This window comes from Chiroxiphia lanceolata, chromosome 1, assembly GCF_009829145.1.
Source record: "Chiroxiphia lanceolata isolate bChiLan1 chromosome 1, bChiLan1.pri, whole genome shotgun sequence".
Lineage (NCBI taxonomy): Eukaryota > Metazoa > Chordata > Aves > Passeriformes > Pipridae > Chiroxiphia > Chiroxiphia lanceolata.
The window spans coordinates 43,338,472-43,361,365 of record NC_045637.1 but is presented as its reverse complement, the minus strand read 5'-3'; the positions used below and the strand labels follow the sequence as shown (position 1 = coordinate 43,361,365).

The 22,894-nt window shown below is 40.3% G+C and overlaps 1 protein-coding gene and 5 non-coding genes across 9 annotated transcripts in view; 3 read left to right on the top strand and 3 right to left on the bottom strand.

Annotated features, from left to right (window-relative positions):
* Window positions 1-3,412: 3,412 nt before the first annotated feature.
* On the bottom strand, window positions 3,413-3,485 carry TRNAA-AGC. Its single transcript has one exon. It is a non-coding gene; the product is annotated as a tRNA-Ala (tRNA).
* A 389-nt stretch (window positions 3,486-3,874) lies between these two features.
* TRNAA-AGC lies at window positions 3,875-3,947 on the bottom strand. The gene has a single exon. It is a non-coding gene; the product is annotated as a tRNA-Ala (tRNA).
* A 2,169-nt stretch (window positions 3,948-6,116) lies between these two features.
* On the top strand, window positions 6,117-6,189 carry TRNAA-AGC. The gene has a single exon. It is a non-coding gene; the product is annotated as a tRNA-Ala (tRNA).
* A 929-nt stretch (window positions 6,190-7,118) lies between these two features.
* On the bottom strand, window positions 7,119-7,191 carry TRNAA-AGC. The gene has a single exon. It is a non-coding gene; the product is annotated as a tRNA-Ala (tRNA).
* Window positions 7,192-9,857: 2,666 nt separating this feature from the next.
* UBE2V2 (ubiquitin conjugating enzyme E2 V2) overlaps window positions 9,858-22,894 on the top strand; it is a 33,611-nt gene continuing 20,574 nt past the window's right edge. Inside the window, exon 1 of one of the 4 annotated variants that reach the window (XM_032703920.1) lies at window positions 9,858-10,034. In XM_032703920.1, coding sequence (XP_032559811.1) covers window positions 10,007-10,034 — 28 coding nt within the window. In that variant the 5' untranslated portion in view covers window positions 9,858-10,006. Of the gene's footprint in view, window positions 10,035-15,804; window positions 15,907-16,627; window positions 16,733-19,287; window positions 19,310-22,894 lie in introns of those variants that run through there. The other 3 variants (XM_032703938.1, XM_032703929.1, XM_032703946.1) reach the window with 3 other exon arrangements.
* TRNAA-AGC lies at window positions 14,133-14,205 on the top strand. Its single transcript has one exon. It is a non-coding gene; the product is annotated as a tRNA-Ala (tRNA).

Genomic DNA, 22,894 nt, shown 5'->3' with positions numbered 1-22,894 from the left:
TTTTTTCATTGACACCGGTCCCTAAAGTACTACCTCAGTTCATAAACCTTTCTCTCCCCTGTTTTTCTACTCTCATAAGCTATAAGACTGTCCTTCTGAACTACCTGGTACCTTCTCTTGTCAGACAAAACAGCACCACCAAAGTTTCTGAAACATGTTTTTGAGCTGAAGAAAGTTGATATGGTGTTTAAAAAAAATAAATATAATGCATCTGACTACATCAGCAACATTCCTCAAAATTGTCTGTCAATATGGAAACTATTACTGTAAGATAGAAATCGGGTTGTTCATCTACTTGCAAATTTTTAATGCATATTGAATTGTGTAGCCACAAACAAGTGCTATAGGAAATGGAAAGAAGTGTTGTGTGTAAAACAAATTTCAGCTCCCTTTTGAGTTAACATGACTCGTAATTCACCATATTCTAATTATTTGATTGGTTTTTTGACTGCCTTTTATTTTTTAAGTAAAATGCTCATTAGGAATTGCTCTATTTAGTGTTTACAGGGTTACTTGCAGAATAATCCCACTAGATGGCTCTTAAAGCCTGGGTATAGTAGTTGCTAGAGTTGATTTATTTTCAGTCTGTAGTGGGTTTTTGTTTAGTTGGGTTTTTTTAATAATCAAGGACTTCAAGTGTCACTCTGTAATTAGGTAGATAGAATGGAAATGTTTGTGAACAGTCTTTTCTTGAAAAAAAACCAATTACAAGATCTTAAACATCCATATCCTAATTTGAAATGTACACAAAGCAAAAGGAAGATGAAATTTACTTAAGCCGAGTGTTCTTACTTTATGCAATAGTGTTAAACTCTGTATCACAATTTACTGCTGTATTTACCCTATGCTTTTAGTAGTTATAATTAAGCTTATTTAAAAAACTCAAGTCATTTAAAGACTGGAATATGCAACCAGAGGAAAGCACTCCTGCCAGAAACTTGATATTCTTAACACAAGAAACAACATATAAGAAAGGCATTAAAGTTTTACACATTCTACAAAAGGCATTAAAAAAAGTTATAAGCCTTCTGGCAGAAGTTATTTGTAGTAAGTCACTTTGAGAATCATAGAGCCACAAAGGTTGGAAAAGACCTCCAAGACCATAACATCTAACCTTTGACCTAATTCCACCCTGCCCACTAAACCATATTGTAAAGTTTTTTTTAACAATTCCAGGGATGGTGACTCCCACCAGTTCCCTGGAGCCTGTTCCAATGCTTAACCACTCTTTCAGTGAAGAAATTTTTCCTAATATCCAACTTGAACCTCCTCTGTTGCAAGTTGAGGCCATTTCCTCTTGTCCTATTGCTAGTTGCCTGGGAGAAGAGGTTGATCCTCACCTTACTACGACCTCCTTTCAGGTAGTTGGTAGAGGGCAATATGGTCTCCCCTAAGCCCTCTTTTCTCCAGGCTAAACAACCCCAGCTCCCTCAGCTGCTCCTTGTAGGATTTGTGCTCCAGACTCTTCTCCAGCTCCACTGCCCTTCTCTGGACATGCTCCAGCACCTCAATGTCTCTCTTGTAGTGAGGGGCCCAGAACAGAAATGAGGTGCAGCCTCACCAGTGCCCAGTATAGGGAAAAAATCACTGCCCTGGTCCTGCTGGCTACACTATTGCTAATGCAGGCCAGGATGCCATTGGCCTTCTTGGCCACCTGGGCACACTGCTGGTTCATGTTCAGATGGCTGTCGACCAGGACCCACAGGTCCTTTTCTGACAGGCAGCTTTCCAGCTGCTCTTTTCCCAGCCCATAGTGCTGCCTGGGGATGTTGTGACTCAAGTGCAAGGACCTGGCACTTGACCTGGTTGAACCTCATACCATTGGCCTTGGCCCATTGATCCAGCCTATCAAGGTCCCTCTGCACAGCCTTTCTGCTCTCCAGCAGATCCACACTCCTGCCCAATTTGGTGTTATCTGCAAACTGACTGAGCATGCACTTGATCCCCTCATCCAGATCATGGATAAACATATTAAACTGGACTGGCTCCAAAAGAACCAGCTGAAGTGACTAGTACAAGATAAAACTGAAGAATGTAATTTGCTACCACTGTTACTGGTTTCAAAGCTGGCACTTCAATTCTCTGCAAGCACAGATTTGACTGGAAGGTGACTCAATGCTAGTCATCCCTAGTTTTGTTAGGCACTTCAGGAACAGATGTCATCTAAGTGATAAACACCTGACAAAGTTATCACATGCACATCGTAACTCAGATAGACTATGTTCAGCCTCATCAAACTTCAGTCTTATTTTTGGTAGTCACTCTGGAGTTGCAGTATTATCTTCCTAGAAGGCGCTAGGACTTTAGGAATCTCAGGAGAAGAACATCTCAGGAATCTCAGGGAAGTGCACTGAAGACTGCATGTCAAATAGCTGGTCGGGGAAGTGATTCTATCCCACTTTTGCACTGTATTTATCTAATTTTATAACTAGAGCTGCTTTGTAACTTGCTGTCTGGATACAGCAATATGGACTGAAGACAATAAGCATTTTGCATTTTTTTTCTGGCTCAGCAAGATCACATGTAGTCTTGCAAAAATACATGTATAATTTACTTTAAAAGCATGGAATTCATCATCTGTGAGGTAAACTGACAGTCAATATGGAAGCTGTCATCTAATTCTCAGGTTTGCATGGCCACCTTACGACAATGTTTATAGGCAGCCTGACACCAGATTGAACTATTTAATTCTCAAAACCAAAAAACTTAGTTACTTGAGGGTTGTAAGGCTTTGAGAATGCAGTTTGTCTATGCAATAAGCACTCCCAGAATCCCCTTGTGACTGGCATCTTTGCATATGACATCATGCTCAGTATATAAAGTGGGAAGAAGGAGGAAAGTGGGAACATTTGCAGTGATGGCATCCATCTTCCCAAGTAAACATTGCACATGATAGCGCTCTGCTCTCCTGGAGATGGCTGAACACCTGCCTGCCCATGAGAAGCAGTGAATTAATTCCTTGTTTTGCTTTGCTTGTGTGCAAGGCTTTTTGCTTTATCTATCAAGCTGTCTTTATCTCAACCCACGAGTTTTCTGGCTTTTACCCTTCGATTCTGTCCCCAAGCCCCCTGGTAGAGTGAGCGAGCAGCTGCGTGGGCCTTGGTGGCTGGCTGGGGTTAAACCACGACACATTGTTTTTCACAAAGCCTGTGAAAATGCTATACTGCAGAATTCTCTTCCTGCTAAATTTGACTTTCACTCTCCTGGAAGAGTCAACAGTCACAACACAATTGACATACACAGTTTTACAAGCCTGATTTGGGTAGTAAAGCACGCAAAGGAAGGGAAGGAAGAAGGAAAGACGTGAATTTTACTCCGTTTAGAAACAAAATTGTCGTTTCACCGAGCTGGGTACATATTTTGTTTGGTAATTTCTACGTGTAGGTGTAACAATTCCAGGTTAATAAAACACTGGAGAATGCGGGCATCGATCCCGCTACCTCTCGCATGCTAAGCGAGCGCTCTACCATTTGAGCTAATTCCCCGCCCCGTGGGGGAAATCGGGACCACAGGGCCCTGATGTTCAGCGCGAATCTGAAACCGCTGTTCCAGGGATACGATGCGGTTTTCTCCCTTGCTCTGGCCTCTCTATTCACAAACGAAAACACATTCGACGCCGATTCCAAAACAAGCGTCAAATAATAAATTTGCAATGTTTCATTTAGCATTTCCAAATCCACTAGTAAGAAACCAAGGCAAAGCATGAAAGACATGTTTCCAGGTGTGTATACATTAAAAAAAATGGGGGCTTACTTGCCATTTATGAAAGATAGTACGTTCTGACATTTGGTTTTCTCGCTATAAAAGTGTTTGGGTTTTTTTAAAATATTCGTTGGTGAAGTGGTTTTATGCCCTCTGCAAACAAAATTACGAGTGGAGAATGCGGGCATCGATCCCGCTACCTCTCGCATGCTAAGCGAGCGCTCTACCATTTGAGCTAATTCCCCCTGGTCGGAAACCCCCCCACCTTGTAACTATAGACTTTAATGGCTACAAACTGCCTTCCCTTCACTTCGGCTTCTTTACGAGGGGTAGTAACCCCGGGGCAGCCATTCAGAGCAACTAACCACCACTCTACCTTGAGCTTCCCTATGTTTTTGCCCAAGATGACAGAAAAAAGCAATGTGATAAGGCAGAGTAATGTGACGAGGCGCTTCATGCTAACTTGCACGACAAACTCATGCCCTGCAGCCTTTCAGTGCCACCCAACTCGCACTGGATTTATCCTTCCACATTGAGGGAAGTCACATCACAGAATGCAGTGGAGCAGCTCGAAGATAACACACAACTTGCATTTGCCCCGATATCCCCTAAGACCATCTAGAAAGCAAAACTCAAACCTGATTAAATTAGCTTGTATCAGTTTACATTAGTATTGAGAAAGAGATGCACTGAAGTGATCTGTGCTAAATGAAAGCATGTGGGACACAAAGCCTTCACAGCTGAAATACCCTAAGAAAATTTTTTAAATAGAATTAAGAAAGTCAGGTTATTTTCAGACATAGTAGGTAAGGAAGTTAAGAAATTAGAAGGTTTTACTCACCATTTTACATAAAATCTTAGGAGTAATCACAACAAATTCAAGATCACAATGTAATGGGCTGTGAATTACATGAAATGCACATTCTAATCACTGAAAATAGTACTATTGCAGAGGTCTTTCCTCACCTTGATCTGATTTTGGCATTAAATAAACTGTTTTTCTTTGAGCTGAATGGGTGAAGCTTTAGGCCTTTTCAGTGGCAGCAGAGTGACATGTGGTGGTGAAAAACAGGGAGATGCAATCTGCCATTTTCATAATGACTCAAACTGCACAGGGTAGATAAAGAAAACTTCACACAGAGCTTAACCTTGTGAAACATGATATGGGAGAGATCCCAGCCACAGGCGTGCAGTGGGCCATCAATGAGCTTAAGATATGTACATGCCTGTGAGAAGGACTGAAACTGCTTTTGCATTATTTGCTTTCTCCCTCAAGTTTACTCAAGTAAGGTAGATAAAGTCAGTAACAATGCACTGCAAGAAATATTAAAGGCAAGTTTTTATTTTTTGTTGTGCAAAGACTGAAGTAAGGCAGGAGAATATTTAACTTCTAGGAGAATGTTTGCAGCAATACTGATTAGTTTTAGTTGCACCTCTTGGCCTGAATCTAAATTGTGATAGATTTGAATTACTACCTTACTTCAGATAAGTTGTAACTAACTGATGCTCAGTTTCATAATTTATTTTCTTCTCACTGGATGCTGTCATCCAGTAAGTTACATTCATTAGAGAAAACCACAAGCACGTGTATTGTGGGATTACTGCACAGACTTTTAGTTTACGAGCAGAACTTACTCTTCTGCATTTAAACAGAGTATATCAGTGTATCCACTCTCACTGTAAACTACATTTTTGTTCTTTAAATCCAGAAAGCATTCTTTGATTTAATAACCTGGGAATAGAGCTTTACTAACACACTTCTTACTGAAAAATCAGTTAGTATGACTAGACATTAATTTTTATATTTTTATATTTCTGAAATGTTCTTAGTAACCCCATGCATTTAGAGATGCAATACTATTTTATTAGAATCATCAAAGTCAATATCTAAAGGTAGAAATATCTGGAATGTAGCATAGGAATATATATATTAATTCTTTCTCTCCATAAACTGTGACAAACACGAACTTTTACACCATTATATTTATTGTTTATGTACAGCTAGTCAGAGAATAAAGCTAGAAAGGCAACTAAAGACTTGAAAAACAAGAAGAAAAGTCTTACTATGCTTCAGTGACTTTTAATTGCAGACTTTCTAGATTTACAGTGCTAATACAAAAAGACTTGTAAGAGATGTAAAAAAAAAAATAGTTATCTCTCCTTCCTGAATAAACACTAAGGAGGAATTGTTTAGGAAAGTAAGTTGTTTTATCAAAGCAACATAGCAGAAAACGCTTCTGATATGTCAAGTGAATATTCTGACTTTTCAGCTATCAGGTTGAAAATACATAAATACATAAATACAGTGTGACTATTCAGTGCTATTAAACAACTCGACTCAAGAAGGTAGTTCTGACTGAGGCAGACAAGCTATGAATCAGCAGAAACGATCCCGCCTAGCAGTGCCAGGACGAGGGGAATTAGCTCAAATGGTAGAGCGCTCGCTTAGCATGCGAGAGGTAGCGGGATCGATGCCCGCATTCTCCAGTGTTTTGACCGACTGCAGATTAATGGGAGGCGAAGGTTTTCTTGCACAAACTCTTCAGGTTCGTGAAAGGAAATCCATAGCTGGTGATAAAAAACAGACCATTTCATGAGGCAAATAAAAAAAAAAAAAAGGAGAAGAAATATCAATTAACAAACGGGTTACACTTGCATGCTCCCTGAAAAACAATTCCTTCACAGAAGCATCTAATACTGAAGTTGTTGTTCTGCAATACAGCATAGAACCTCAGCAACGTCTGTCCCCTATGATTACATTGAAGTTTTAATGTGAACTTTTTTTATTAGTAATATTTTTTTAATGATACGAAAAGTTAGTGGAATTGTCCATGAGAAGATGCAATGTCTATAATCACCTCTACAATCATCAGATCGCCATAGAATTACTCTCTCTACAGCTACCTGGCACCCTCTGCAGCTAGGATGGGCAGGGCACGCTTGTTCCTAACCGCAGTTCCAAGGGACGTTCAGTCTCACTCAATTTCTTCCCCAAGCCACGATAAGAAACTAATTTGCACTTAAAAAAAAAATAAATCTTAACTTTGGTCAGCGTAAACAAATTTATTTCGTATTGTGCATATGCTTCTTAAAATTGATTCATTCTAATCCTTACAAAACTGCTAAAGGAGAATACATCTAAATTTAAAATAGCCTCACACTATAAGGTGGCATAAACGGCGAATGTTATCACCAAAAATCATAAGGAACAGTCATACGTCAGCATATTTCTGTTTTATTCTTTAAAACCCATTAACAGGCATTTATTTCTTTTTTTGTGCTAGAAGATACTCTAATTTTCGATGAAATAGAAGTTTACAAGCCTCTCTTTTCCAAAGCAGAAAAGAAAATACCGACTGGTAATTGAAGAAATGCTCGCAGTCCCGTTGAAAAGTAAAACCGGAGAGACGAAAAACTGGAGAATGCGGGCATCGATCCCGCTACCTCTCGCATGCTAAGCGAGCGCTCTACCATTTGAGCTAATTCCCCGGGTGACAGCCAGAGCTATTTACTCATAATTCCTACTTTCACTTTTGCCACTGACGGGCTAGCAATACAAAACATTCAGACATTTGAACCGCTGTCTCAGGTACAAAGAAAACCTTCCCCCCAAAACACAGTAGCTGGGCAGTCGGAGCCCCTCTAATCCCCTACTGAAGTTCCTGGTAGGCAAGAACAGAACACAACCTTCCAGTGAAACGCAGAAACAATTAAGTCTCCCTTAACAGTGCACTGCTTTTGACAGCCTTAATGGGAATTTCACCTAACGTGAAATCTGGACTCCCTGAAGTAACAGCATGTGAGCTGCATCTGGATAACATACAGCCTGTGTTTCCAGGCAATTGCAGACTTACGTTCGCACCAAACAATGATTGCTGCTAAGAGAAATCTGAATATATTTAAATAGTGTATTTTCAAAACAGATTTTTCCTAGGTGGAAGACAATCAGCTAAGTGATTTTACCCATCTCCACATTTTACAACATTATATATGTATGACAGAATAGGTAGAGAGTTCTTCCAGTTCTTTCTCTTGTGGCAATAGAGTCTGAGCTCATATTATAAAAAGGAGGTAAAAAAAAAAAACAAAACAAAAAAAACCCCTGGGAAACAAAGAAATAGTTCACATTATTTATTAACATCTCTTAGAAATTTTTACATTGTGACTTTATCACCAGATAGACATGCACACATACACATAAAAATCAAGAATACACAATTAAAATGTACAAATAATAAAGCATTACTATAATGAAAGAGCAGTGAAAACTCTGTTCAATGTTTTGATTTCAGCAAAAAAGCAAGACAAAGTTGTGAAATTTTACTACGCTTACAAAATTAAATAATTGGCCTTTCTGGAAAAAAAGAGTATCTGAAATTAAATTACAGAAACAACTCTTGGTTTGCCCAAGATCCTTTAAGACACGTGAATCACACTGACATATAAAAATTTCTCATGTCTTTCCTCTGCAATGACTTAGTGATTTCAGACAGCACAACAACCAAATTTCAGACTTGGGTCTAACCCTAAAGCCCTGGACCTAAAGTCCTGTACTGACTCTTGCATTAACAAAACTCCAGTATCTCGCTATCTGCTCCCTCACTCTGATTGAAAGAGCTGGCTTTCGGAAAAAATTGTTTCTCGCTCTCCTCTTAAAACCTAATCAATGTGGAAAGAAGCATCTGAAATAAATTTACAGGAAATAGTTCTTACAGCTGACATTGTTCTACAGATACCACTGACATTTAAAGAAGTGGCTGACCCAAATCCCCGTAAGTCAGTACATCTGGCAAAGTAAGGAAGCTCACTGCTACTTCTACTCTAGGATGTCTCACACAACCAGTAGGATTTTGTGCCCAGGGCTCCAAAATATTCAGCAGTTCCTTTGCTTAGTCATACAGTAACTAGAAACACAGCACTTAAGACACTATGGTGCTCTGGAATGTTTTCATCATAACTAAATCCCACTTTAAGAAGTGACTCAGAGTTATGCCATGGTTTGGCACTATACATTTCAGTACACTACAGCCGTAGCTGTAAATTAGTTGACTTGATACCTAAAAATTCCACTCAATATTTTACCTTGTTTTAGCCATAATACCTTCTGCTCTCAGTACAACTGACAAAACTAAGTACTCTAAAATCACTCACAGACAAAAATCACTACTTTTTTCCATTAGGAATATGCACCTCTTTGCTATAACTGTTTCAAAGCAGTTGAAAAAAAATACCCCAAACAAACAAAACCAACAAAACCATCAAAACCAAACAACCATAATCCTCAAGTTCTTAATTTGTGCTTGGTCATTTTTTTAAATTTTTTCTTAGTATTCCTTCTGAACAAAACGAACCTAAGACTTAAAAACACCTATGTTGTAAAACAATTACAAGCTCTTATACACCACCATACAGCCATTTTAGAACCAGAACAGGGAAATGAGACCTGTCAGTAGAAGAGATGCATTCACTGATAAGGATACATGCTTACAGTGTACTCAAAACACAAGTATAGCACAAAACCATCACAACCAAGCTCACAAAAGAACACATAAAGTTTAAGATAGCACCCACTTAAACAAGTTCTTCAATCCATCTTACCATCTGATTTGATTCTTCCACTCCTCACTTAGGCTCAGTGTTATACTAAGAGAACTCTGGATGAGCAGTAGCAGAAGAGAAAGAAAACAACAGCTATTTAATTTTTACTAATGCAATGTAGGACTAGTGTGGTTGCAGCTGTTGAGAGCCATTGAAGAAGAGCTGGAGCCTGAGTCATGGCAGTGCAGCACAGGAGCGGGAAGCACCCCACAAGAACCCACAAAACCACCCCCTCTGGTGAGAAGCAGCACTGCCCACTGCACATCCTCCTTCAAACAAGCACCCCCATGACTGCAAAATTGGATTTCATGAGACCCACTTAAAACAACCATCACGACCAGAAAGCCCCTGAGTAAAAGGACTGCGCACAAACCTCCTCTGCTTGCTCTGTCTTTCAATGGTCTCAGCCTGGACTTACTCAGGGTCACAGGAACCCCAACAGAGACACCCTGCCTGCCTGTTCCCACATTCCCGCCCCCTCAGGACCTGGCCTTTGCTCCGCCCTTCCCAGGCACCAAGCACACCCTGTCCTGTTCCAGAACTTTCTACAGATGCACATGCTTCCACCCACTCCAATGGCAACTCACTCCCCCTGGGCAGCTGCTGCCCTCTTTTTTTTTTCTTTATAGATGGTATGGTGAACAGGTTGTGCTGGGAGGTTTGTCATCGTGTGAATAGGGAAATGCTGTAGCTGTGTCTCCTCCTAATGCTTGAGACAGTTGTGGGGATGGCAGGTAAGTCTTCAAAAGAAAAGCCACCAACCTGTGGGAGAAGGTAATGTTGGAAAGAGTGTATTTTTATCCTAATTTTTCCCAATGTGCTGGTGGTAAGTTGCAGGAATAACAGCCAAGTGTGTATGCCTTTACATGAACCTAAATGTTTTTTTCATAATGTAAATTCATAATTTGGTTTATGTTCATGGATTTTCCTAGGCATTGCTTTGAGGGTGGAGGCTGGAAAACAATTGAAAAAAATGTATATCAATATGAATTTAATTCTTATCTTCCAACCACATTCCTGGTAGTTTCTAACACTTGAGAGCATGACTTCTAAATAATTTTGATATGTAATATCTTTCTTTGTCACTTCCCTTTTTTTCTTAAGGAGATTATAAAACATAAGGGTTGTTTGCAAACGTGGAAGCTATTTCTGTCTTCTAAAAAAATCTCGGTCTCTGAACCTTTGACACCAAACATCAGGTTAACTGCTAGGAAGAAAAAGCAGTTTTATTAGTAGATAGGAAAGCCCACCTTTGCTTTACCCAGCCAGTAGGCTTGGTGAAACTGGGTAGGCTAAGATGCTCCAGCTTACACCCTACTTCCTTAGCTCCTTGGAGTCTCTGAAGTTTTGGCAATAACATATCTGTGCATTTGTAACCTTGTTATTTTTGCATATTGCTACATATTTTTCCTGAAAAAGTAAAACAAGGAAACCCCAGGAATTCATAGATTTCTTTTAGCATTAGCTGAGCTACTTTTATGTAGCTTATGAATGCTTCTCTTGCTAAAAGTCGTTAATAAAATTACAGCTACCTCAATACTTCTCAGATGAATAAAACGTTATGAAAAAATGTTAATAGTGTTAGCCTAAAACAAAATCCAATGCAAATTCTGAGTTGCTTACCAGTTATTTAGGATTATAGCAGTATTTGAGTTGATAGTAGCCATCTCTTAACACCTTCCCACAAGGAAAGGTTTATGTTCTCTGAAGGTAAAGACAAAAATAAGGTGAAGGGTTTTTTTAAAAAATCCCTGTACTCAACCAGGAAGTTACTCAGGAGTGCCTGGTCTAAATAGGTTCTTTGTCATCACTGCTAAAAATGATTGACGTTTACCATGGAATAATGAGTGTTGATTAGCTAACTAGCTATAAAGTCCTAGAGATGATCAAGTATGCAGGTGCTTTTAGGTCCTGATGAGCATCCACATCAGGTGGTTGATAGTGCATAAATAAGATCATGTGAAAAAAAAAAGTGCCTTACTTCAGTTGGATTTTGTATCACAGTTTTCCACCTAGTGTTTTCAACAGAAAACCTGCTGAAGTGCCTGAGTATGTTCAAGTAGCTGCTATAGAAAATTGAATTTGCCATTTACATGGCAAAGATCACTCCTTACTACACAAGTGTTACAACTACATCATTATCATGCTGGGTTTAATCTTTAAAACACGCTACAAACGTTGAAAAACTATACACAATCAATTACACACCCCTGCTGCCAAAAAAAAATAAAATCTCAGACAAGACTAGCTTTAATATTTAAAAAAACAAAACAAAACCCAAACAACAAAATCTAGTATAGCTTAAACTTACAGCTGGCAATAAATCCACAGCAGTTTTATATCTGATTATTACTCTCACTAGCACTTAGAACTCAAAACTATATTTTTTCTGAATATCATTATTCCTTCTTCCCCTTCCTATTTCTTTGCGGTTGGCACTGTCAGCAAATCAGTGCTGAAGCTTGTCAAGCACCAAGTGAACACTGCCAGATAGAGATGAGACAGTAGGTTACTTTCAGTTATTCCTACTCTGTGTTGCCACCTGTCAAAGAATCCACCTCCAGGAACAACTGGATGGGCATGTCCAGTAGCTCCAAGCCATCCATCACATGTCAGGGCTAATGTATGTAACATGATTCAGCATCACCAGAAGCCAGTAAGATGATGTAAAAACAAGCCAGGCTAGTTAGAAACCAATCCAGTGGTGATCTTACCTGCACTCATACTCTAATTTGATTTTCCCTTAGCCTGACTTAAACTTGATGGATGAGTAACTTCTCCCATTATGCTGTAGAATGAGAAAAGCAGCTTAATTTTGCACAGAGCCATTGTCTGTGTCCCAACACAGTACAGGAACAATCTACTCTGTAAATAAAGACATTCAACCAACAGTGAGAAAGTCACCATGTGGTAGATTATGGGCTGTATAATTTGGCTGTATGTTCAAGAACCCATAGAGCTTACAGAAAAGAGCAGAAAGGCACACTGCCGTGACATATCCAGTGGAGTTTGCAGTCTTCTCACCTTCAGAGAATCAGAGCCAGAACCACCTCTCTTGCTTGGTACATCCCTTTGTTTCAAAGAGATACCTGAAAGACTTCTGTTGTTAAAATAAGTAGGGGGGAAGATGTAAAGTGGAGCTCAACCTGGGTTTGGTTGAGCTCAAAACACCTGGGTTGACCAACATGTATGTAGAAGTTGTTACAAGTGCTTTCACATAATTTTTAAATCGGTAATAGCTGTGGGCAGCAGGACTAAGAAAGTAATTGTCCCCTCTCTACTTGGCACTGGTGAGGCTGCACCTCGAGGGCTGTGTCCAGTTTTGGGCCCCTCACTACAAGAAGGACATTGAGGTGCTGGAGTATGTCCAGAGAAAGGCAACGAAGCTGGTGAAGGGTCTAGAGGATAAGTCATATGGGGAGTGGCTGAGGGAGGTGGAGTTGTTCAAGCTTGGAGAAAAGGAGGTTGTAGCCAGGTGGGGGTTGGTCTCTTCTCTCATGCAAACTAGTGACACATGACAACATAGCCTCTTGCTGTGCCAGAGGAGGTTCAGGTTGGACATCAGGAGGAATTTCTTCCTGGAAAGGGCTGTTAAACATTAAAATGGACAGCTCAGGGAAGTCATTATCCCTGGAGATGTTCAAGAAATGAGTAGACATGGCACTTTGTGTTGTGGTCTAATTGACATGGTGGTGTTCGGTCATAGGTTGGACTCGATGATCTCAGAGGTCTTTTCCAGCCTAATTGATTCTGTGTGATTCTATTAAGCAGCAGCAAGAAGGCTGGGGGAAGGAAGAGAACAGAGCAGGTGACGGAGGATTGTAGAATGAGAAGGGAAAGACTTTGCGGAAGGGGAGAAGGCTGTCCCGAGGAACCGGAGAAGCAGATGCAAGGAGAAGAAGCCCTGGGGGTGGTTCATGAGGTGAGCTGCAAGGGTGACGACAGAAGCCCTGGGGGCAAGGAGCAGCCCCTGCAACCTAGGCACCACAGCTCCCTGGAGGGGGAGTCTGGGCCCCAGGGGGCTGTGGGTGCAGTTTTGTGGGGAGCCGTACATTGTCATGTTCCCTGCCTACGATATAGGCTTTATGCTCTGTGTTAAGTCATGGGAACACGGGTGTGTTCATTTTTCAAAAAGTCAGTGTTTTAAGGCTGTTACAAGTAATGTATTAATTACAGGGAAGTGTATTTGGTGAGGTAATAAGTAAGAAAAGTAAGGTAATAAATAAGGAAAATACAGATGTGTTTCGTTTTCATTTGACTCTCCCACCCCAGAGAAGCCAGACACCTTCCAAAAGATGTGTGTGTGCATATTTATTTGTACTCTTACATAAAAGATGTGTGTGTGCATATGTATATATAGGCACACACACATACGTAAAAGCTTTGACTGTAAAACTCTGTTTCAATCAAGCATATATTTTTTCTATTCATTAAATGTTTCCCGAACCTGGCTTTACATGTGCATGCCCTGAAAACTGGAAAAAACATGGGTTTCATTGTTGAATTTGGAACAGTTGTTCAATAAAAGTTAGGCTTTTTTTTCAATGACACATTTGGTTTCTTTTAAGTAACTCAATGTTTTGGAGAGCTTCTTGTATGAAAACAAAGAAATAACAAAGACTTGTGTTATAAAAGGATGAATAAGAGTATTCTGGTAGTGTAATTGCTGAAAGATGTGTCCCATGACTCCAGCTGTGAGCTGCAGTCAGTTTTTGGTGAGTGGAAAGAATGACTAAGCAAGAAACAACAAATTTATAATCAATGTAGTTTTGTTGTGGTTTTTGTTAAGTGTAGAGTGTGTGTCTCCAAGTCCCAAGGATGTTTTTTCAGATGGGGAATTAGCTCAAATGGTAGAGCGCTCGCTTAGCATGTGAGAGGTAGCGGGATCGATGCCCGCATTCTCCAGTGTTTTCAGTATTGATTTCCTTGCAAACTAGGCAGCAGCGCTTCAAAATATTTTTCTTGTATACTGGTGTAAAGACACCTGAAAGAACTGTAATGTAGAAAAAAGTTAACAGTGTTTTAAATATTTCATTTTTTCAGTTCAAAATTCTATGTTTGTTCTCTTGCCTACAGGGAGAAAAAAAATACAATCTTTGCATGAAATAACAAAATTTACTGACATTTTAGTGTAATAATAAATGACATCAACAAATTATTGAGAAAAGTAAAGGAGACATTTTTTGATTGGTATGCAAGTCTTTGGTTAATGATTTCATTCATTAGTTAACTTTAAATTTGATATTATAGTTTAGTGCATACTGAACAAAATTTTGTATTCATGCTGTAAGACTCATTACTTTTGTTCTGTTTTGGTTGTGTAGGCTGCTTATTAGAAAGAGTGCGCTAGACTATTCTGTAGCTCTTTTGCATCTGGTAGCAAGATTGTGTCCTTTTGTCAGAAGACACAGGTGTGCTGTTCACCACTGGCATAGGATTGCCTAAAAAAGAAGTATTAACCCTGAAAAAATAAGCACACAGGCATGGGGTGGCCATTGTGCTTCTTTCTGACCTTGGAGCTGGGCAGGTTTTATCTTAATGCAAGCAGGAACACAGACTGGTTATATTCAGGATGACCATGGTGGGCAAGGCATGTATAGTGGTCTCCAGTAGCCCTACTGCACCTTCTCTTGATTCCAAAGAATAGAAGAAGGGTAACTTGTGGCACCTTTTTTTCTGTTCAAGGCCACAATATTTTCTACAATGATGTTATAATAGAGAAGAATTTTTTAAAAAATATTGTGACTTTTTTCAGTATCCTTGCTGTTTCCACAAAAATATTGAAATGGGCTATACAAGAGAATCCCTAAATCAGCTTGTTGTGACAATAGAAGGCTCCACAGATCCTTGAAGTGCAGCTTTAGGAACAGTTTCAGTGTACTGGAAAAGCTTAATTATAATTCTTTTGTTGTAAATATTGAAACTCCTGCTTATTCCTGTTACAAAAAACTGGTCAAAACTAGTAACTTGATGAAAGGAAATAGAAATCAATGGAAGAACTAAAAGCTGCTGTAGATTTATAATTTTTATGTATGCACAGATAGCAACCACAGTGTTTGGGCTAAGATGAACAACGGAAAAATGAAGGGAAGCAGAGCACTGTATGTGTAAGGATGGTAGCAAGTCCTTGTTGGTGAAGAGGTTTCAGGTTAGCTGGAGGAAAAATGTTTTGCATCCTTGTTTTTTGATCTCTACCAGAAGAATCTGTAAATGAGTTTAAGACTCTCTCTTTATAAGCTGTAAAAGAAAGAGCTAAGTGTATTTATAAAATAGGGTGCCAAGAACAGCACGTGGGTGCTGTCGCTGGTTAGCGAGGTGTGCAAGGGACAGGCTTTTTTTGCAAGAAACGCTGCTGGCAGAAGCCCTGTGCTCAGGCTGTGAATCCTCCTGGAAGTTCCTCACCACAGTGACCTCTCTGGTGACCTCTGGCACAGGTTTTGGCATGTGTCCCGTTTCAGGTGCGTTTGCCTGCATGTAGCTTTGGTGAGCCTTTCCCTCCCATCCCTCTGTACGCCGACAGGGCCCTCTCAGATGCTGCCCTTCCCGAGCCTGCTGCTCCTCACCAGCATTCTGGACCCAAACACAGTGCCAGGTTGTGGTTCCCAGGTAGGATGCTACTGGCAGCAGAGGTCAGCGCTGGCTTCTGTGGTGCCCTTGGAACTTTTTCTTGTAGTTGACTTCTGCAGGTGAAGAAACATTTGGCTTCATGGCTAGACATTATTGGAATTAATTTTCCACTAGTTCTTATGCTACTGAATGTTGAGTATTTTTGCCTTTGAAACTGTCACATTATTCTGAGGAACTAGATCTAATTGCCACCTCTTTAATATATTTCTCTTAGTATTTCTGTGGCTTTTTAATTTTGCCATGTATTCTTTCCTTTTCTGCCTTTTTGTTTGTTTGTTTGTTTGTTTTGGCTCCAAAGACCCTTCTGAATCTAAGTGCCTTGTTAGGAGCAAGCTAAAGAACAAAGTTGGGAGTGAAGCTTCACTGCTGTGTACTGAATTTCTTATTACTGGAGCCTGGAATTTGGGCTGAGGGGGAAAAGTGTGGGTGGCTGGGTGGAGATGCAGCCACGGGGGTTTGCTTCCACAGGTGTAAGAGTCTGCAAGGGAAGAGACGTAACAGAGAGAGACATGTATAGACAGGGGCTGGCGAGCGGGATACAAACGAGGGAGCAACCCTGGAAAGGTCCTGACTGCGGCCTGCCGGGGGCAACCAGATCCAGGACGGGGTCCCGCGCCGGGGGCGCGCAGTGGGAACCGGCGCCTCCCCTGCGCCCCGCCCTCTCCGCGCGCTCCCGTGCTCCGGGGATGCGGCTCGTCCTTCCTGGCGGGAAGTGACGGAGCCGCTCCGGGAGGAAGTGACGCGCGTGGCGTGCGGGCCCGGAGCGGTGTTGGGGGGGGCTCGGACAAGATGGCCGGATCCACAGGTCTGTGAGAGGGGGGGGGTCGGCGGGCCCGGCAGAGCGCCGCGCTGGGATCGCGCTTGGGAGGCGCCCCCGCAAGGGCCCGTGGGGGGTCTCCTTTCTCCGGGATGAAGGGGGGGGGGGGGGGGGGGAAAGCTGCCTCCGACGGGAGAGACCCGAGTGGGGAGGAGTTTTCTTCTGACAGGGGGAAAAGGAAAGCTGCAGGGGCGCCGGGCCAGGTTATCACAGAATCACAGGATCAGTTAGGTTGGAAAAGACCTCTGAGATCATCGAGTCCAACCTGTGACCGAACACCTCCATGTCAACTTGACCATGGCACTCAGTGCCACGTCCAGCCTTTCCTTAAACACCTCCAGGGACGGTGACTCCACCACCTCCCTGGACGGACCATTCCAGTGTCTAATCTGTGAAGAAATTCCTTCTAATTCAGTTATGCCCTGGGCCCGATCCCTCCCGTCCTTAGGGCGGGGACATCCTTGTGAGAGCCCGGCAAGGGGGACGAGAGACGGGAGAAAGGGCTCCGGGCTGTGTAATGAACGTCGTGAGGTGTCGGGGGAGGGAAGACTTGACCTGCCGAGAGGCAGGAATGGACGGAACGCCTGTGCGCATGGGGAATGGAGGAGATGCCGGTAGCTTGGTAAAAATGCTGTAGGAAAGAAAGATTTGTATGAAAGGTTTGTCCCGGTGTACCACTGGGTGAATATAGAAGCTGTGGTATAGCAGTATCTAAAATAAAGCATTGTGTCTTTCCCCTCTTGATGCAAGAGAAAAGGGGTCAGGCCTGTCTGGTGTTTTGGGGCAAAGATACTTCACTTTGGTGGTTACTGCAGCATGGTGGGAAGGAGGAGTGGAGCACCTTACTCTCTTCCCCTAGAGGGCCATTGGAGCCAAAGGGTCTCTTGTAGGCAAGTGTAAGGGCAAAGAGCTGAAAGTCATCCCAGGAAGCTCATACCAGTAACCAGGATAACGTGCTGAGCATTTGCGTGGCAGAATATTGTGGGAGGTGGTGGCAAAGAAAGGGACAAGAATATTGCTTCAAGTACTAAATGTAGAGGTTTAAGAAGCACAATTGTACTGTTTCAGTTTCATTTCATGAGAGCCTTGAAGTACAACAAGATCTTTCCCCCAGTGCTAAAATCTGAAGTCTTCAGGGCCTCATTTTCTCTGCTGTCACCCCTGAGACTTTATAAGTGTAGGATTGACAGAGCTCAGGACAGAGGAATGAATTGACCTCAGCAGTCAGTCTAGGGTGAATGTTGGCCCCTAATTTATTTCTCCTGGTCCACTGGATCATTGAGGGATTGGGACTATAAGAAAATATAGAAGAAACATCTGTATGGTTCAACTGGTCTTGGTACCTTACTGTTGGTTCTGCAAAGAGAGCTTGGGCAGATTCTTTTTGTTTTTAGGGCTAGGAGTGTTTTCTCCACTTGGTAATAAGACTTTGGGGATGTGAGATTTCCAGAGTGGTATTTGTTAAGGTTACATCACTTTGGGGCATGGAGTAGCTTTTGCAACTCTGTGAATGAGCAGTCCAAAGTCATAGATATTGCATATGATAAACTGAGCCAGAATGGATGTATTACAGAAACTTAAGGATTTGCTCATCTGTGAATTACTGCATTTTATTAATTTTTTTTTTTTTACTTTTTTCCTGGTGTCTTGAGTTTAAAAGGGTTTTATTACTAGTTTTGTTATGGAGCAACGCTGAAAAACTTCAGCTAGTGTATAGGTTTGGCCTGAAATTTCCTGTAATACACCAGGAAGCAAAATTGGTTTCGGTCATGTGTATTGATTACTGGTATTTGGCATCACAGTCCATTCAGTCTGGCTGGTGTAAAATATAAGTCACTAAAAATTTGTATAGTGAAAAAAGCTGGTTTTGTCATACTTCAGCTCTATAAGAATAAATATTTTTTAACTGAACTTTGATAGTTTTACTGCTGTAAATGCTCTTCACAGTCTTACAAGTGTTATTTTAAAATCTGTGTACACTTACTGGGGTTGGTTTTGACTTAGCCACGCTCAAAGTTTGTAAAAAGAGGGAGATGTAGGAAACTCTTTATACATGTGTCTGCTCCAAACAATAAAGTGCTAGCACTGCATGTACGCATTGTTCAGGAAATTAAATTAAACTAACTCGTTTTGGTAAAATGAAGCGGGCAGACCAAATTATCAACGAAACTGCTAGGAAAATTAGTCAGGGCTTCTAAAACAAAGTACTTATTCTAGTGGAGAAAGTACTGTGGCTGTTTATTGGTATACTCATAGATGAGAGGTGGGAGGGATGTTTGTTTTGTTCTTTCCACATAGTATGCAAAAATTCAGATTTTTAAGACTTCACCTAGAACTGCTTTTGCCAGGAAGCTGTGGAGGAGGGAAGGGAATGATTTGCCATAGACTTAAATTTGGTATAGACTTAAAATTTTACTTTAGGTGCTCTGTGACTTTAATCTACTCTTGCTGTAAAGTTCAACTTCATCCTTCTTTATTTCAGAAAAAAAAAAAAAAGACTGTTTTGATTGCATGAAGTCCAGGAATGAAATTCTAGCCCCCAGGAAGTCAACAGCAAAACTTTTAGTAAGGTCAACTGTCTTAGTTTTATCCCAGAAATTCCTTTCCTGGGCTCGCTAGTTCTTTGAACAGTAAACATTAAAAATTAGAAAGTTATGTGCCTTTAACAGCAGATAAAGTAGTTTGAAAATAGCTGTTCTTTAATGTGTGGTAAAGAAACTTTATATATCGATGTTATGTTGCCGTCAAATTTAAGTATCTTACCTGCTTTCTAAAATCACTTACAATGAGTAATTTTACGCATAGATACTGCACGTACTAGAAATGGATATTTATAACCTGTAGTTTGATCTTCTGTTATTGCAACGCCTTCTACTTGAAGCTCGATCTAGGTTGTTTGTGTGGGTACTGTTGGAGGTCTGCTAAAACAAGTCAATTTATTAAAGAAAAGAGCAGCTATTGTTGATATAATCAGCCAGTTTCATGTCAGTTAGCTGGAGATACTTTCTGTTAATCTCTTTGAAAATACAGAGAGATTGAACTAGGTTCAAGTTCTGTAATTCACTAAAGCATACCATTTAAACGTCTCTTGTGTCTCTTGAGAAAAAGAAACAGATAAAAAAACGTAATTAAAAGGAGTTAATTCAAGAGTTAATTTCATCAGTTCCATAATTTGGGTTAGTTCCATAATTTGGGTTTCACTTAGTATTACCTTATGTGTATAGGATATGTGTGTGTATATATATATATATATCTAAAATGTGAATGTTTCCTAAAAGCAGTGATTGTGCCACTAAGTGGTTAGAACTTAGGTGTGAAAAGATGAGAATTAAGGTAGCAGTGCCAAATACTGTGCTGTAACTATTGGCTGCTATAGCTTTTGTCTCCTTTCCCTTCAACCAAGAGCTTCACTAGCCTGGGGAGGGGGAATAGGGCTGAGTTAATGAAAATTCTCCTTGGTTTGCTGAAACTGTGTACTCGGGGAAGAAAAAATCGACTGTTCTACGGTGAGAATTACATGTCAGATTCCTGATTTACTTCTAGTATGTAGTCACAAACAGTCTTTTTTGAAAGTGTGCTTAATGTCTTTGAAGGTGTACGGCTAGATCCCAGTGAACTATTTTTTCTGTAAAATCCACACTTCTCATTTCCAGTTATTCCAGTTGTTAAAGATGAATCAGTTTCTTTGTGTAACTTATGTTGCCCGTGCAAAAATACATTTCCTTTTGAATTTATAGATGATTGATTCTCTGAGTAGAAATGGCACAATGCACAATATCAGTGCCTTATTTTGTGTTTTACTTCTATTTGCAAACATTTAGTGGTGGTGGAAGGAGTTCTAAGTGTGCATGACTACAGCAAAAGTGAGCTTAAAACTGAAGGGCTGGAAGTGATCTTGAGTGCATTCAGTCTAATTCCCTGAATTGTGAGGCAAGGACTGAGTGTATCTTTCCTGATGATTGAGGGGTTTGTGGTTGTTGTTGGATTTGTTTTGTTTTGAAAGCTTTCCTCCCCCTCCTCCCTAAAATCCTCTGTTGAAAAATATTCCAGAATATGAGGTAGGGTTTTGCAATACTTTCTCTTAAATCCTTTGAAACCCTTCTCCATTTCAAATCAAGCTGATGTCTGCCTGTTCTGTGCTTGGTAGAATAGATTGATGGAACACCATACCCTGTTTGGAGACACCTACATATTAAAGAGCCATTCAGAGGAGTAATAAAGGGGTGTATACTTAAGTGGGATGTAGAAGCAATGTTTTGAAGACTATTTTTTCCATGGAGGAGATGTGGTATAATTTAAGCTTTGTATGCAGAAAACTTGTGTGTTGAACTCTGCACAGGTGGTTTTCTCTTTTCCTCTGACCTGTTCAATGTTTGTTTCCTCCCTCTTTTTTTTCTTATGGAGGAAATAGTTGTCTTCTCTCTAGTATGTTTTACATTCAAGGATCTATTACTCCCTTCCCTTTTGTCTTTTATACCTCCACCACATTGTTCATTTACCCAGAACCTGTCCAAGAAGTCAGTTTAAGAGCTTTTTAGAATTTTACAGTCCTCAAAGTTTGTTCTGTGAATTTACAATGTGAACTCTGTAAGCACAGACTTCTTGAAGCTGTAAGTAATCAGACAAAACAAAAGAAGTAAAATACTGTGTTCTCCGAGGCAGCAAGCACTCTGTGTGGAGCATTTTTCCATCCTGTACTAAGTACAAGGAATTGAAACTGTGACTATTTTGCTGCTTATAAACATCTTGGCAAGCCACAAATAGTTTTGATGTGCTTCGGCTGGGTTGAGAACAGTCTAGGTTGCAAATGGCTTTTAAACTATGTATAGACCATCAGTTCTTTCCAACTTTGGGGCATATATAGGCAAGGTACTCTTGTTTCTTCTCAGAGCTTTGCCTGTATCATTTTTCTGTCTTTGTTCCTGGTGTTTCATAACTCTATCTTTAAATACAAACCCACTTATGTCTTTTTGCCACAATAGCTATGTAAGAGTCTGCTGAACAGGCAAAGCACCTTACTCCTGTGATAAAAAAGTGGCCTACTTTGTAATCTTCTATTTGTTTAAGAGCTTGTTTGAAATTCAAGGATGCTATCAGACACAGTATTGAAGCCCATTATCTAAACTCTTCTGTACAATCCTGGTAAATTTTAGCCTGGATAAAGGTACAACACACAGAGTTTCAGGAAGATATGCCTTTCAGTGACTGGAGGCAGATGGTCCAGTACTATAAATTTAAGCACGCATGAGAAGGCTTCTCATTTAAGAATTAGATTTCCAAGTCTTGTGAGTAGCTGGTAGAATTGAATTACATAAATATTTGCTAGTGTTTGTGTTTTGCTTTATGGAAGATCTTTCCAAAGGCAGTGTTAAATACATGCTGTGAAACTGTTCAGCCTCATTTTGTTGACAGACCTTTCCTCCTCTCTCTTCCCCTACTCTTTTTATCTTCAATATTATCTCTTCCATCTATTTTTTTTATTATTCTCTAGACTATTATCTCTTTTTTACTATAGCTTGTACTTCATCCTTACTGAAACTTAATGTAAAGTACTGCATCAGCTTTAGCTACTCTTGTCACTTAGGTTTTGTTGCCTTGCTGTCTCAGCTATCCTATGGGAATCCTCAGATCATGGAAAGACAAGAATGTGCTATGCAGAAAGCATTCAAAGTAGTCTTGATTGAAGCTGTACTTGGAAGGGTTTTGCTGTATGTTATTCTGTCCAAAAGAATGTTTTTCTTTGTATTTTTCATTTGGAATACACTAATGAGATGTAATTCAAACAATATTTTGAATTACTGACTGTGAAGCTGTCAGACTGGTTCTGAATAACATGAGCTTCTGTTTTACAGCCTTTTCAAGAATGTGTGATGATTTAAGTGTGTGATTTTAAACTATTTATAGTTAGCAATTTGGAATGAGTGAAACCTTCAACACTTAGAACTTCGTAGTTTTAAATCCTTTATTTCAGAAGGATGAGACGCTTCAACTAGATTAAAAAAATTGTCAAATGTCTAGATAGACTTGGTATTCCCTTTTTAAAAATCGTTGTATTAGACACTGAAACAGCACAAAGAAAAAAATCACCTCCTTTCCCTGCATTTGTAACTATTCATAAACTGGATAGTTAAGTGAATTTGCAGTTTGCTT